Source organism: Bos indicus x Bos taurus, chromosome 26, assembly GCF_003369695.1.
Source record: "Bos indicus x Bos taurus breed Angus x Brahman F1 hybrid chromosome 26, Bos_hybrid_MaternalHap_v2.0, whole genome shotgun sequence".
NCBI lineage: Eukaryota > Metazoa > Chordata > Mammalia > Artiodactyla > Bovidae > Bos > Bos indicus x Bos taurus.
In genome coordinates, this window is record NC_040101.1 from 19,202,668 (window position 1) to 19,219,165 (window position 16,498).

The 16,498-nt window shown below is 40.7% G+C and overlaps 1 protein-coding gene across 6 annotated transcripts in view; it reads left to right on the forward strand.

Moving 5' to 3' along the window:
• The window catches only part of GPAM (glycerol-3-phosphate acyltransferase, mitochondrial), a 67,524-nt gene that overhangs the window by 18,041 nt on the left and 32,985 nt on the right, over positions 1 to 16,498 (forward strand). For 4 of the 6 annotated variants that reach the window (XM_027528588.1, XM_027528587.1, XM_027528583.1 and 1 more), the window contains 3 exons: positions 9,540 to 9,670; positions 10,912 to 11,034; positions 14,204 to 14,277. In XM_027528588.1, coding sequence (XP_027384389.1) covers positions 9,569 to 9,670; positions 10,912 to 11,034; positions 14,204 to 14,277 — 299 coding nt within the window. In that variant the 5' untranslated portion in view covers positions 9,540 to 9,568. Of the gene's footprint in view, positions 1 to 7,584; positions 8,136 to 9,539; positions 9,671 to 10,911; positions 11,035 to 14,203; positions 14,278 to 16,498 lie in introns of those variants that run through there. The other 2 variants (XM_027528586.1, XM_027528584.1) reach the window with 2 other exon arrangements.

The window sequence follows — 16,498 nt, forward strand, 5'->3', positions numbered from 1 at the left end:
ACATTTGCGCTCTAGAATTGGAGGCAACTGATTTCAAATTGGGGTTCTTCCACATACCAGATCTACCTCTCCCTGTGCCTCAGTTTTCCCATATGGAAAATGGGGATTTATAGTTCCTGGCTCTTGGGGCTGCCAGGAGGACAGGCACCTTATTTGCCTGTTTGCTTTCAGATCCAGTCGCCACCCTCCTCGACTCTACTGCTTGTCTGGGGAGGGGCTGGGGAGCGAGTGGGGGAGGTAGCCCCTGCACCTTCATTCCTTAGACTCCCTTGATGTTTACTTCAGCCAATAGGAGGACTGGCAGGTGATGGGAGGCCGGAAAGGGGTTAAAGCCAGGGAGGGTGGCCTCCTCTTTCTCTAGGGACATGTCCAGTGTGATTTCGGCTCTTCGTGGGCGGCCTGTCTCTCCTTGGTCCCAGCTGTTGCCTGGTTGGTTCTGGTTCCTGGCTCTGTTAGCACCTGGCTTTGTCCCTCCAGCCCCAGGGAAGGTAGTGATCTTCTATTGCTAAGAAGATCACGTTCCCTTTGGTCCTTTCTGTTCTTCTAAGAACTGTCTGAGTAGAACTCTACTCAAGTTCTCTAGTGGCTGTCTGGCACGGGCTCTTTTCCATACTGCACTGTGACTAATACAAAGAATTGCTTGCGATCATGCCTATGAAGTACTAAGAACTGTGCTTGGCATGTAATAATTGCCTTGTGAGTGGCAGCTTACAAAATGTACTGACTTACCTCTTACCTAGATGCTCTGAGGCCAATTTGCACCAGGCAGGCCTCTGCTTCCCCCAAAGCTCCTGAATCAAGGCTCATTTCTCTCTCCAGGCTGTCTGAGTCCTGAGACCTGGGTTTGTTTTGATGCATTCTTCTCTAATCTTTATAGGGTAAAGGGCATGTGGATTCCTCCTCAACATTTGTGACACGTCATCACTTTCTTTCTGATTTTCCAAACTTCTTACAATGGCTTAAAAAGCCTTGCTCTATCTGGCCCCTTCCGTCTTCCCAACCCCTCCCTCCACCACCTTCTCCCTCACTCCCTCCAACCCGCACTGGCTTTTGTCCAGTTCTCTCTGCCAAGCTCTGTCTTCCTTTGGGGCTTTGGCAGGTATAGTCCCTTCTTCTTGGAAAGATCTTTTCTGGTCTTCTTTCCCATGCTTCTCACATCCTCGCCTCAACGTAGCTGCTCCTCACTTGGAGAGGCCCTTCCCATTACTTTATCTAATATTGGTCACAGGTGACCAGGTGCTCTTGGAGTTTCATTGCAGCGTCCATGCCTCGTGGACTCTCCCCACCCCACCCCTTCCTACTCAAGACAACCTCTCCCTCTCACCCAATCTAGCTTGATTGCACAGGGAAAGCAAAGGTCCCTTCAGATTTTGTCTTCTTTCAGGAACAGAAAGACTGCTAATGGCACTGACTTAGGCTCCTTCAACAGAACCTTGGGACTTAAACCACAGAGCCTGGCTACACCCCTAGAAGAAGGAGAAATAATTTTCCTTTCTTAAGAATGAGCTAACAGTTATAAACTGAAAACACACACACACACACACACACACACACACACACACACAAGTAACTGGGAAGCTAATTCCTTAATTTCCCAGTTCTAGCAGTTACTGATCCAGTGTCCCACTTCCAACTCTAGAACCAGTGTCCTGCCCTGAGGCCCTAACATCCATAGTCACTCAGTCATGTCTGACTCTTTGTGACCCTTTGGACTGTAGCCCACTGGTCTCCTCTGTCCATAGGATTTTTCAGGCAAGAATACTGGAGTGGGTAGCCATTTCCTACTCCAGGAGATCTTCCCAACCCAGGGATCCCACCCGCATCTCCTGTGTCTCCTGTAGTGCAGATCTTCCCAACCCAAAGATCCAACCTGTATCTCCTGTGTCTCCTGCATTGCAGGAGGATTCTTTACCTGCTGAGCCATCAGGGCCTGAGGCCTTGCTACTGACCAAAAGCCTGGAACCCTACCTAGTTTCTGCCCACCTTCCTTCCTGGGTCAGGGTGGGCTATCAAGCAGAAGCTCTGTCAAGCAGAGGCTTGAAGGCTTCTGCCAAGCTTGAAGGAAGTTGCCAAGGCAACTTTCCCAGAAGCTAGATTGCCTCCTACCTGGCTTATTTGAAGTTTTTAACTTAGTCTATTGTGAAGCCATTTTCAGTCAAATTGAAGTACCGGTTCTGTCATAAATGTTGTAAATGTGAATCAGGGAAGGGGGCGGGGTCCCATTCTCTCCTGGCCTAAGGTATTTTCTAAATGGCAGGCTCCAAGGTCACATCCATCGCCATTCCCCAGGGTGATACACTAGCAGGGACTATTTCTCAACACTCTTTCCCCTCCATATACCTGAGTTACTCTAGCAGCCAGGACTGTGCTTAAAAATTAAAGATGAGTCAGGAATGCAATTTGTTGGGAAGATAACCTGCAGTGGGAAATGGCAACCCACTCTGGTATTCTTGCCTGGAAAATCCCATGGACAGAGGAGCCTGGTGGGTGACAGTCCATGGGGTCACAAAGAGTAAGACATGACTGAGCGACAGAACATGCAACAGAAAACAAGATTTAAGTGGCTTAAAAACCAGTCTTGTGTGATTAGTAGTGTGGGGTTTGGATAATAAGTTGCAGAGCAAATACGGAAAAGATTGAAAAAGAAATATGCCAAATGTATCGGTTATCTTTACCAGGAAAGAAAGGCTTTTCCAGAAATCCTCAAGTTTGATTTTCTTTTAGGTGTCATTGCCCAGAACTGGATCATAAGACAATCTCGGCTGCAGGAACAGTTAGAATAGTAGAAAGCAAGATTATCATCATTAACTCAGATACTTTGATTCACTATTATCTCAGGGCTGGACAAAAGATCACCCTGAATAAAATCAGGCTTCAGATAGCCAGGAACCTGCAAGGAATGGATGGCAGACTGAGGGGTCTCAGTGTTTGCCCCAAATCAACAGAGTTCTAGAGGCCACAGTCTACTGAACTTCATGCTGCTTTTAGAATCTTTGGGGACACAATAATCAAACAGGAGTTTGTTTTCTAGACGGTCTCATTCTATGCTGCCTGGCAGGCAGTAGGAGTTCTATACATATTTATAAAAAAAGGAAATGAATCTAGAGGAAAGCAGATGATGAGAACAGCATGGATTCAGTAAGAGTAAGACAGGACAAACTTTATTTCCTATAAAAGTTTCTGATAGAGTAATTGTTATATCTCAGATCATGGAATGTCATAGATATTTTATCACTGAATTTTGGCAAGTCAGTTGACATTGTTGCTCATAATACTCTCACAGAGGAAAAAAAAGCACGTGTCATAATTTGACAGATGTAGCTGAAGCCATACTCAGCGAGACGTTTATAGCAGTAAAATATCTGTATTAGAAGAAAATACAGTTCTCAATTCCAATCACTGATTTCAAGGTGGTATTTCAAGGTGTTAAGAGTCCCAGCCTTTATAAGGGGTGTTCTCACCACCATTCAGTTCAGACTAGTTTCTAATTTTCATTCTTATTTGTTCAAACCATGGGGTGTTTTTTGGTCTGTTTTTGTTTTTTTAAAACATGTTAGTTTCCAAATATTTGGAAATTTTCCAGGTATGTCTAAATTAATGATTTCTAATTTCCATTGTGGTCAGAGTATGTTTCATGTGATTTGAAACCTTAAATCTATTGAGTCTTGTTTTATGGCAAGTTTTACTAAAACACGTTCTGTATTCACTTGAAAAAATGATATTCTATTGATGGATGTAGTGTTCTATAAATGTCAATTAGGCCAAGCTGGTCGATGGTATTGTACAAGGTTTAAATATCTTTACTGATTTTCTGCCTACTTGCTCGGTCATGGAGAGAGAGATTGAACTGCTGTTTATAGTCATGGATTTTTCTATTTCTCCTTGCAAGATTGTCAGTTTTTGATTCATATATTTGGAAGCTCTGTATTAGACATAAATATTTAAAATCATTTCCCCCTTGTTGGATTGATTCCTTTATCATTATGAAATGATCTTCTTTATTTCTGATAATATTCTTTGTATTGAAATGTATTTTTTATGACAGTAATATAGCTACCCATATTTCTTTTGATTAGCATTAGCATGGTACGTTATTTTTCTTTTTTAATATAATTTTATTTATTTTAATTGGAGGCTTATTTTTCAATTGTTTAACCAATTTGTCTTTACATCTAAAGTGATTTTAATAGCTGACATACAGCTGATTCTTTCTTTCTTTCTTCTCCAGTCTAACAATCTTTGCCTTTTGACTGAGATAATTACCTACATGCATGAATTTAAATCTGCCATCTTGCTATGTGTTTTCTCTTTATCAATCCATTCCTCCCCCTTTCTACTCACTTACTGCCTTCTTTTGGATTCATTGAGTGACTTGTTAAAAACGATTCTGCTTTATTTTCTTCATTGATGTACTAGCTACAACTCTTTATTTTGCTTTTATGGCAGTTGTTTTAAGAGTTGGAGTATACATCTTTAACTTACCACAGTTGACCTTCAAGAGTTGGGTTGGCCACAAAGTTCGCTTGGGTCTTTTTAGGTTTTCCAGATCTACTTAATACGCTTAATATTTCCTCTACTTTCTTGGACTTACAGAATATAGTTGTAAGTATTTTTTAGTGTCTGTATTTACCAATTCTATCACCTCTGTCATTTCTGGGATTCTTTCAATTAATTAACTTTTCTGCTCACTGTGGTTCATTGCTGCTTCCTGCTTCATTTTGCATGCCTGATGACTTTTGATTGGAAGGACAACATTTTGAATTTTACCTTGTTGGATGCTAAATATTTCTGACTTCCTATAAGTATTCTTGTGCTTTGTTTTGGGACATTCTGCTTTGGAAAGTTTTATTTTATTTTTATTTGTTAGGTAGGACCAGAGCAGTGTTTATTCTAGGATTAGTTTTACCCCACTACTGAGGCAAGGGGCTTCCCAGGTGGCTCAGTGGTAAAGAATCCGCCTGCCAATGCAGGAGATGCAGGAGACATGGGTTTGATACCTGGATCAGGAAGATCCCCTGGAGGAGGGCATAGCAAACCACTCCAGTATTCTTGCCTGGAAAATTCCATGGACAGAGGAGCCTGGCCGGCTACAGTCCATGAGGTCACAGAGTCAGATGCAACTGAGCACTGAGGGACTTTCTGAGTTACAAATTATGAGATTCTCCAGTCTAGGGGCCAGAATCAAGCCCTATATTCCTGGTCCTGTAGGTTCACTGGGCATCTTTTCCCTCTGCCTTGTGGGAATAAGAACACCTCTCTGGTACTCTTCTCCCAACTCCAACTGTTTTGGTCTTCCTGGTCTCCTGGTTCTAACTCCTCAACTCAGAAAGTCTGCCTAGTTCTTCCTGGATTACTCTGTCTGCACTATAGCCTGGCAACTCTTTCTAGGCAGTAAGCTGAGGCAATCACAATGTTTAACCTTGTTCATCTCCCTTCCCTTATGGAGCACTGTCCTGCACAGCTGCTTTTTTTAATATATTTTGCTTGTTTTGTTTTTGCTCTCGTGTTAGCAGGAGAGTAAATTTAGTTCTTGTTGCTCTGCCTTGGCTGGCTAGACTGCATCTAGATTACTATAAATTATTGCTGTTCTGTTGATGAAAGACTGCCAAGGTTGTCACTTGTTTCCAAAACAATCCTCATTAAGTAATCTGTGCTTCACAATCCACATCTCCTTTGGGTGAAGTAAACTCTTGTGCAACGGGTGTTACAGAAGAGTTGCATACAAATGAAGTCTATGTAAGACAACTAATTTTCCCCTCTAGCTTACATTTTCATTCCTGTGATACTGTACTTCATTTCTCATTACTTTCTCTTTAACAGTGACTTCAAATCCTGTGACTTTCCTCTATTTTCTTCCCTCCTTTTCTTTCTTTCATGTCAGGGGCCAGTAGTCTGTACACAAATTTCATGATATTTGGGGATGAGAATTCATCTTATTCTAGTCAACATTGGCCTTGAATACTTAGGTGTGTGCTTGGGGCAAAGGTGTGTGTGTGTTTGTGTGTGTTTGTGTGGAGAAGGGTTGAATAAAAACAGGGTCCTTGACTTCAAGCTCAAAATCTTTTTTAAAATGAATAAGCACTCCTGCTGTTTTGAATTGTTTGGGGATGGATTTATAAACAGTAGAAAGTGCAAGGGAAGTAATGCTTCTTTCACTTCTTGTTCCTCAGCTTCAACAAGTATTTACTTAGTGTTTCCTACAAGAATACATTGTAGCATTACCTGGGAAACAAGCACTGATGATGAGTTCATGATCTTGTGGAGGAATGACACAAACTGATAAAGACCCAAGGTGTGGTACCACAGGAAATCTGTGAGATTTCACTTGACAGTGTGAGTATAGAGGGCGGACAAGATGAGGGAAGGCTTGGAGACCTAGTTTAGCAAAGAACTGTCAAATTTAGGGGAGAGTGGTGTGAGCACAATTAGGAGTACCAGTGCCCAGGGCTTGATGAGGGAAAATCAGAGAGGCTAAAGGAAGGGGCTCCTGATGGAGAACGGTGGGGAAAGAAGAGGCTTCTCTGTGAAAGTCTTCGATGCTAGGCTTAGGCATTTGGACTGTGGGGAGCTCTGGATGGTTTCTGATGGGTGGACAGAGACAGAGATTGTCTGGCAGAGAGGGTTAGGGTTCATGTGTGCAGAAGAGGTAAGGACTGGTGGCAGAGGCGCCAGGACAGGGATTATGCCTTAATCATCTTTGTATCTCCATCTGCTGCCTATGTGGGTGCTCAGTCCAGTCCCACTCTTATGCTATGTCGCCCACCAGGCTCCTCTGTTCATGGGATTTTTCCAGGCAAGAATACTGGAGTGGGTTGCTATTCCCTCCTCCAGGGGATCTTCCTGACCCAGGGATTGAACCCATGTGTCCTGCATTGTAGGCGGATTCTTTACCTGTGAGCCACCAGGGAAGCCCATCACCCCTCCCCATTTGCTACTTCACATGGCATGCCTTTGTTCAAGTGCAGGTAAAAGGTTATCTTTTACCTTCTATCAATAAATGATTAATCTCTTTATAACCACTGGCCTTGTCAATGGCAAGACAAATATTGTGGAAAAAACTCTTCAGGCTCCTTGCTATTTTGTTTCAAGGACTCAAGGCCGAGAAATCTGGACTCAGGTTCTTCCAAGCCTTATTTGTTTCTATTTGAATTCCTCGGAAAATTACCCAACAGGGCCTTTCCAGTCCCCACCTCTCTCATGCCCAGTAAGTTCTGCAGTCTTACAAATCTCACAAAGAAGACGGCCCACACCTATACAAGTAAACTCAGACGGCCCACGTGCATGCTCCCAGAGGAGCCGGGCGGAGATTCAAACTTTCCGAAGAGCAGCGTTCACAAGACGCAGACAGGCCCACACACACTCACGTGACTCCGCGCCCAGGCAGAATCGCCACGCGACTAGGCAGCACACGCCTGGCCACACACCACACAGACACACTTGCGAGCACACCTGCTAATCTCAGATCCACCCCCTGCGGTGCACGACGCCCGAGTGGCCCGCAGCGTGGGTCCCCAGCCCTTGCCCGCCAGGAACTGGCCAGTGTGGGCTGCGCCTGTCACTCTCGTCCCCCTCGTTGCGTCATCAGGGCGCGACGGCGCAGCAGCGCCGGCTGAGGCTTGAAATGCTGGCAGCTGCAGCGCTATAGCCGGCGGAGCTGCGGGTGCGAGCGGCCAGGGCGGGAACGGGCTGCGGGAGGCTGCTGGGGCCGGGAGCGCCGGGACAGGTGCGTGATCGCCCTCTCGCCGGACCCAGTGCGGCTCCCGCCAGCTGCCCGGCAGTTCGCTCGCCTCGGCGCTCTCTCTCTCTCGAGCTCCCTCCGGGTTTCCCCCTGAGCGGTGGGCCCGGCTCGTGCCGGCGTGGGGGTCGAGCTCGTTCTCTCCCGGGAACCCCGGGTTGCGGCAGGGCTTTCCCCCGGGTGGGAGGGAAGTCCCTCTCGGCTCAGTCCCCCCTCACACTCGAAGGGGACGTGGAGGCATTGACTTTGGGGTTGAGGCTGCAGGGGTACGCTGAAAGCAAGCTGGTGCAGGGGACAGTTCCATGACAGATGACCACTGATTGAGCTGAGCACTCACTGGGCGTCAGACACAGTGCCAGGCGCCCTAGGGGTATTATGCACAACTCCCGCAACCCAGGAGGTAAGATTTATCGTATCATGCCCATTTGCCAGATGGGGAAACCAAGGCATGGGAATGAACCAGCTTGTCTAAGTTGTTGTTAACCCATCTGGTTGGTGACCACAGATGGTAAACAGAGGAGGGATTCGAGCTCGGATGTATTTGGCTTCAGAGTCGGCCCTCCTGCCTCTCTCGCTTTCAAAACCCACGGTTGGCTCCCCTCAGCGCATAGGCTGGCTTTTCTTTTTGGGTGGGGTGGGATCGGGGCACTTTTCAACCTTGGACAAACGTGTGGAGGGAGGAGCGAAGCGTGGGCTTCTTATTGGCACAGGACCGTTTCCCCCTCTCGTCCTCCCTTCATCACTGGGGCCAGCCAAGTCTTCATTTTCCCAGGCAGCCACCGGCTCCCCCTGTCGTACCTACATTTTGCGCCTGAAACTGATAGCTGACTTTTATTTTATAATAAGAAGAGCTTTCATGCCAAGTGCATTGGTTTACTCTTCCTTCCCCTCGCCTATTTGTTAGATTGTTACCTAGGTAAAATTGTGAAGAATGTGTATAGTTATCCTGAGAATTACAGTTACCACTATAAATCCAGATGGGGATTGTAAAGAAATGGGAATCTGCCCTCCAAGGAACTGTGTTAACCTGAACATGAGTTTTTAAGGTTTTAAAAACTGATTTAAGGCCAGGTGAGAAATAATCAAAAGCTGAAATAATTTGAGGATTAGGTTAGAAAATTCTTATATTTTAATATCTTATTTATTTATTTATTTTTTAGCAGTTCACTGTTAGTGAATGTTTTTTCTGAGGGTGGGAAAAGGCTTATTGCAAAGATATGAAAACTTATAAATCAGATATTTCAGAACAGTGTTTTCTTGTTTTAGAGCTTTGTAGATGTATTAAAAGTGCAAATACCATTTCATTTAAGGCAGCACAAGAAAATAAACTTAATTCAGTTTAAGTGGGAAACGTTAGAGGTGCACTCATTACCTTTGTCCATTTTACATTGCATGGTATGTATGACCAAAAATTCCCAGCACATAATTTTTCAAAAATTATCTACTTGTGTGCATACATGTAACTTTAAATTAGTAAATGCATATTTGCATCCTTCCAGGAACTATTCACTTAACACAAATAAAATATTATTTGTCACATACCTGAAATAGGGTGATAATTACCCTTGTGAATTCACAGCTGTTTTGTTCATGAAGTCTAAAGATACAAAAATTTTTTTAAAATCTGGATGACCTGAGTTCATATATATACATCAAAGTCCAGTTTTATACAATGACTAAGAAGTCCTCCTTAGTTCATTTGACATCCTACCCTGAAGCAAAATAACATAGAAATCAGAATTTTGAGTTCTACTATTTACCCTCTGGATCCCTTATTAACTTAAACGGTATACATTTTTTACAGCACATGATTTGGGAGTTACGCTGTGTGACATGGATGAATCTGCATTGACCCTTGGCACGATAGATGTATCTTATTTGCCAAATTCTTCTGAATACAGCATTGGTCGGTGTAAGCATGCCACCGAGGAATGGGTAAGTTTAAGATACAGGTTAAAAGCATCCAGCCTAAAGATGTTCTTCTCAGTGTTAATGAAGGAGGATGTACGGGAAGCATAAATTCAAATAGACATTAATAGCTACAGAAACTGCCTCCAGCTGTTTGAAGGTTAGTTTATGAAGTCTAATATTTAAAAGTTCTTATGGTATTATGTTATTGGGAAGAAAAAAAATGGGTAAGAAGTGTAAGGACGGGGATTATGTTAAAAAGCAAAATACTTTTGCAGAGGAAAAAAGCCTGTTTGTTCTTTTGGGTGGTGTAATTTAACCAGAATTTTTTTTTTTAAATTCTGTATCTGTTTTATATAATTACATTTCAGAAGTGTGAATTTTGTAGTGGAAATGAAGTTTATTTAAATAATGGAAAATAGAAATTTTAGTATGAATCCCAATCCAAAAGGCATTTTTTGGCGGTTTTTTTTTTTGTTATTGTTGTTCTTGTATTGTTTTCTCTATGTCAGCATAACATGGGATGTTTTCAATATTTCTTCAGATATTTCTTCAGTCTGCTTCAGATTAAAAACAAAACTTTTTTTGGGGGGTTGGAGTTTTAGGTGGTCTTTGCGTTTCTTTTTGAGAATGTTATATCACTGGGATTTGAGCAACTGATGAATTCAAAGTTAAGAGAAAATTATTTAGACAGAAGAGCAGAATTTGACCCTAATTGGATAGTATGGCTGTAAATTCAATTCTAGACTTTAAACTCACTTGTTAGGATAAAGGAATGTTATATAAGTTGACCTTGTTTTTCATTTAAAGTGAATTATTTTAAGCTATGGTATAACAACTTGCTTACTCTTAAGTAAGGTCTTTGTAGTTCTTTTGTAGGAGTGTGTGATTTAAGAGGGAGGGAGATGAACTGTTAGCATAGGGCTCCAGGGGTCTGGCTTTATTCCTCCTGCTACTGTCAGAAGGCTGTCTGACCTTTTCCAACTTAATGTTTAAACCTTTGAATGCTGCTTTGAGTGTTGCCGGCTGTTGCTATTCTTAGGTGCTCGGCTTTTGCTTATGGTCCAAGCTCTGTTCCAGGTGTCGGTCGTGGACGGAGTCCTTGAAACGAAAAACAGAAATGCGGGCTACCAAAAGGAAAATGTGTCAGAAATTTCTCTTCTGTCTCGAACAGCTTAGTTTTAAGAGATTTTTAGAGTTTTGAGATCAAGTAGACAAGTAGAATTTTCTTGCCCATTCATACACTACTTTTCCTTAATATTTATTAGGGTGAGTGTGGTTCCAGGCCTACTGTCTTCAGATCTGCAACCTTGAAGTGGAAAGAAAGCCTAATGAGCCGGAAGAGGCCCTTTGTGGGAAGGTGCTGTTATTCCTGTACTCCTCAGAGCTGGGTAAGAATGTTACCTTTAATACCTTTGTCGACCTTTAATAAACAGAGTCTGTCCATGGAATTCTCCAGGCGAGAATACTGGAGTGGGTTGCCGTTCCCTTCTCCAAGGTATCTTCCCAACCCAGGGATGCACTGTAGGCAGATTCTTTACCGTCTGAGCCACCAGGGAAGCCCAAAAAAACAGAGTGAAATATGTGACATGGATTTCCAACTTTGTGTAAACTTTATTTTTGCTTAGTCTTAATGGACTTAATGCATTTTTGGAACTTAGGTCCACGTTTATGAACCAAATATCCCAAGTAAAAATGTTGATCTAATTTTTCTTTCTATTCGTTTATTCAATGAATATTGGTCTAATAGTTGGTGCCAGGCAATATTTTGTTTTGTTTTTGTCTTAGTATGACTTTAGGGGGAGAGTGGGTCTTCCTTTCAGATAACTCTTCCAAAGAGTTAATGGGATCCTTCATGTAACTTCAAGACATTGAAATTTAGCACTGAACTTTAAAATGCTAGCAAGATGAACGAGAAAGAGAGAAAGAAAGTGTGCATACACATATGCACATACACACACATGTGAGTGTGAGTGGGACAGAAAAAGAAAGTAAAACTGTGGCTTTACCCTTTTGCTAAGTGTCTGTTCCCACAGTGGAGGGGAGTGCAAGGGGGTTTCTTTTGACTCTGTGATAGTGAAGGATGGTCATTAAAATGTCAGCATGAAGATTTAAGAAAGGGTGTGATGGGTTTGTTGTTTGTATTTTGGTGGGAAAAAGCCATGCAAAATCTTCCACATAGTATCTCAGTTGATTGGATAAGTATGCATCTGAGGGCATTTTGCCAAGAAGTGTGAGCTCGTTCCGGAATGTAGACTCTAATATGGCTGTGATCTCAGGCAGTAGAGTCACCTGGATGGTAAACTCTCTCTGGGATGGGCTAGTTATTAGAGCGTTTAAGTGCTGTTTATTAACCCTGCCATTTATTGAGGTTGCTTCTAACCTGTGTGGATAACTACTGGTGCTGTGTGAGTTTTCCACTCAGGGTTGGCTGGGCAGGAAGTAGAATTTCTGACCCAGCATAAGGAGTTTATTAATCTGGGAGAGATTTGTTTAACAAGCGGTTTATGTTAAATATTCAGGTCTGCTCAAGAACATCACGATAGAAATAGTGTTCCTCTTAAATCACACATAACCTTGTTGAAATAGTTTGGTGGACGTGAAGGATCATGGAAATTTCTAGTCTAGGAGTAAGGCCAGTTCTGATTAATAGGCCAGTAGAAATAAAGATTTAAGTAGAAGGTCATGTGGCTTTTCTTTTAGATCTGGCATCTCATCTAATTCTAATTTTGAATGGTTAAAAGAGCAAAACAATACTTTAATGTGTTCTTCAGTCAGAAATTATTTGGTGGTGGTAATGGTTTGGGGTGGGCAGAGATGAGTAGCATAATAGATAAATGATTTTTGCTTAAATGTAGTACCTGATGGTGCTGAACTTGATCTTAAGTTCTTCCACGGCCTGTTTATATAAAATAATTTTTGACAGTATTTTTATAGTGATTTTCTGCTACCTTTTCTCTGAAGTCCTATTTCTCTAAAGAGATAACACTTAAGTATTTTGACATCTTCTTTTGTGGGTCTATTATGCTTTCAGCATTTATTTGTGGAAGGTTTACCTTTTTTGCCTACATTGTTAAAGTTATGGCCTTTATCTGTTTAGCAGAACTATTTCTGGATTATCTTCCAGGATTATTCACAAAAAGGGTGACCTTTAGTCATATGTTTTCTCATTAAGTAGACAATCATTTTAGGGGACTGGAAAGACCCCACACTTTGAAGCAAGATCTGGGGTTGACTACTAGCTTCTGCCAGCCTCAGTTTTCCTCCTCTAAAATGGGCATATGGGTTACCCTGAGGATGAATGAGATAATGTATGTTATAGTCCTCAAGAATTACTGTTATTAGAGTGAATGATTTGTCCTTGCCAAGTCATTTAATATATAAAAGAAATATACATGTGTGCATGCTGAGTTGCTTTAGTCCTGTCCAACTGTTTGCGACCCCATGGACTGTGGCCTGCCAGGCTCCCCTGTGCGTGGGATTCTGTCAGCAAGAGTACTGGAGTGGGTTACCATGCCCTTCTCCAGGGGATCTTCCTGATACAGAGATTGAACCTGCATCTTTTATATCTCCTGCGTTGGCAGGTGGATTTTTTACCACTAGAACCACCTGGGAAGCCCAAAGAAACATATAAAATATATAAAAACAGACAAATAATATTAAAAATAAAAACTGTTCTTATATTCACAAAAGTCCTATTATTATAATTCTTATTCAGATGAGAGAACGGAGGAAAAGCTTGCTCAAGGTCATATAGCTGATCAGTGGCATAGTTGGGATTCATCTCCCCTCTCTACTGCTAGTCTGATTATGATGGAATGTGAAGATATTTATTTATGATTTTCCATTCTTCCAATTGTACTTTTTCATATACTTCATAAAGCCATTTACTACATTAAGAAAAGTTTTAAAATCATGCTCCTCTTAATCTCTAAATAAACTGAAGAATATGTTAGCAATTATGGGCAGAAGTCATTTCTCTGACGGCCACAGATAAGATGTTGATTTAGAATACATTATTATCCACTCAGCTAGTAAAGTGAGTGAATTAAACCAAAATTGGCAGAAAAGAGAGTTCCTAAAAAGAGACTTCTAATGTCTCTTAATATTAAAATACCATTAAACTGAGAAAGGCAAAAAAATAAAATAAAATGAGGGTAATAATTCTTATGTGTCAGGATTATTGGAAGATTTAGTAATCTCAAAATAATAATACATGGTACTTAGCATAGACTGAGCAATTTTCACTACTACTACTTAGCATAGTATTTTTGTATTTTGAAAACAGTGAAATTTCCAGTATTCCTTTCAGTGACAAGCCATCGTGACTTTAACTCTTTCTGATTGAGGGTGGGGGTCTAGGCAAAGGGAGAGGCACTATTTCCTTGCAAGATGCTGAGGAGTAGTTTTGAGTTTGTGACTTTTGAAAGCTAAAAAGTACTTTTCAATAACACATTTTTCTTCATCTCTGATTTTTGAAAGTCCTCAAAAACTATTAATTTGAGTGAGCTCAACAATCCAGTTGTATATTTATGTCTATATTTATTTTGTTTTATATAGGATAAATTTTTCAACCCCAGTATCCCGTCTTTGGGTTTGCGGAATGTTATTTATATCAATGAAACGCATACAAGGTAAAAATAAATTTCTTATATTTCTAATGCATGTCAAGAGAAAGACTCCATAATAACCAACCAGTGTACTTTAAGATGAATCTCTTTATATTTTTTTTGAAGAGTTAATAGGGTATTAACTTCTAACATATAATACTTTATCTAAAAATTGGAACCTGAGAGACCTATTACTATTCTCCTGCTGTATTATATAATATTTTCATGAGACTATAGATATTACTTAGAGGTTTCTTTAACTTATTTATATAATGATGTTGCTGCTGAAATGTGCCAAAATGTGATAGAAATTTGTCGGAGGAGAGGTGTAGGTTTGAATGTCTTATGTTATATTATTATTTTATACTTAAAAAAGTATCACTTTCTGAAATCTGCCTGATCTATAGAGTGAGTATTCTTTGATTTATTACTGGCTTAAGTCTTTTTTTAGAATTCTTACTTCCAAATTCTAGGCATCAGAGTGAGAGAAAAAGAGGCTTTATTCTCAGTGGATTTAGGCTGGGGGATGAGGAAGGAGGGTGAATGTCTGCAAGACAAGAGCAGAATGGGAGCCAAAACCACTACCAGTCCTTGTAGTTCCAAGAGTAAATTCCTGGAGGCTCAGGAGATGAGAAATACGTGAAATCTCATGAAAAAACTGGCCCAAGAAGTCAGATACTTAAATTTTAAGGCTTTCTGATGTTACTGCTCATATTTTAATGTTTTTATAAATGAGCATATACTTGCATATATGTTAGCTAAATTTTTTTTTTTTAATAGAACTAAGATCAAAAGATGTGGTTTTGCCAATTTCTATGCTACCCTTCCTTTCCTTTCTCTCTTGTTTTCTTAAGTTAAAAGGAAAGAGCAATTTTTTTTCCTCTGGTTGACATGATTAAAATCCTAAGCAAAAGAATCCCATTCAGTCTCTTCCTTATGTAAGTAGATATTTTACATACAAAACTGAGGAGTTCATTTGTTGTCTTCACTTGGAGGCAGTCAAGGAAAAAAAAAAAACAAAAAACATGTGAGATAAACATACACTTTTTAGCATGTTATATTGACTAGACAATATGAAACTATTCAGTGTAATAAGCTTCCTGTACAGGTGGATTGGCTATTTAGCCCTTCTCTGTGTTGAAGGGAGCAAAGCCTAAACAGTTTTTGCACACACACACACACACACACACACACCGCTTTCAGTCTGTTGCAAAGGGATTTCATCAAGAGTGTGGACTTTGTACATTCCAGTAAACTGTTCACTGAAAGATTTTAGAATTAAACACTTAACATATTGGGCCAAGTTGTTCAGAGAACTGAGACAAAGGGAAGGAGGAAGAAAAAGAATGCCAGGAAGGAGAGTTGAAGGAACATGTGATTCATAAACAATTCTCCCCCAAATTACTTTTTCTTGATTGAAGACTTTTGTGTATTTTCAGAATTAATTTGTAATTGAAATCTTCTACTGTCTGGATATCTTTATGGAGGAAATGATAATGAGGCATTATATAATCATTACAAATGGTTTCAAATCGTTGCATAATGAAATCTTACAGGATTCTTGTTCTGAGATCCCTGTCTTTAACCCTCATTCAGTTAACACATAGTCATTGTCACTGCTGGAAGTTTGTCCTGTTTCTTAGGTATGTTGAGTGTGTTTTATAAAAAAGCCAAAAACAAAAACATAGCAAGAAAACTCAGTAAGAGCTTCTGGCTTCATAAGTCCAGAGTACAAGTACTCAGACTGCTGTCTAGTTAACCTTGACTTCTGTCAACTGATCAGCCTTATCAATTCAATTTGTGAGTCAGTGATCACCTTAGAAGAATTACTGTAATGACAACAAAAAGAAAATTAGCCTTTGTGGTACAAAAAGATTGCTGGATTACTTTTTATAGCCTGTAGCTGTAGCTATAAGCTATATAAGCTTGCATATAAAGCATCCAACATATTTAGTTTTTAAGTGGTATTAATAAAGTAAGATGCTTACATTTCTTTTGTTTTTATATTTGGATTATTAGTTTGCAGAGCAATACTATTCAAGCATTGATACACAAATTCCAAGTTTAAATTTTAGCTGAGAGTACATGAAAGAAAAGAAATAAAACTGTCTTCATAGCATCCTGAACTACTTACTAAGGAGAATTTGCTACAGGAAAACCCTAAATCTCTGGAACAGGTGAAATGAGGATTTGTTTTTACAAAAGGGAAGCCTCTGAATAATAGGTATTCCTAGAGTACTTCTCT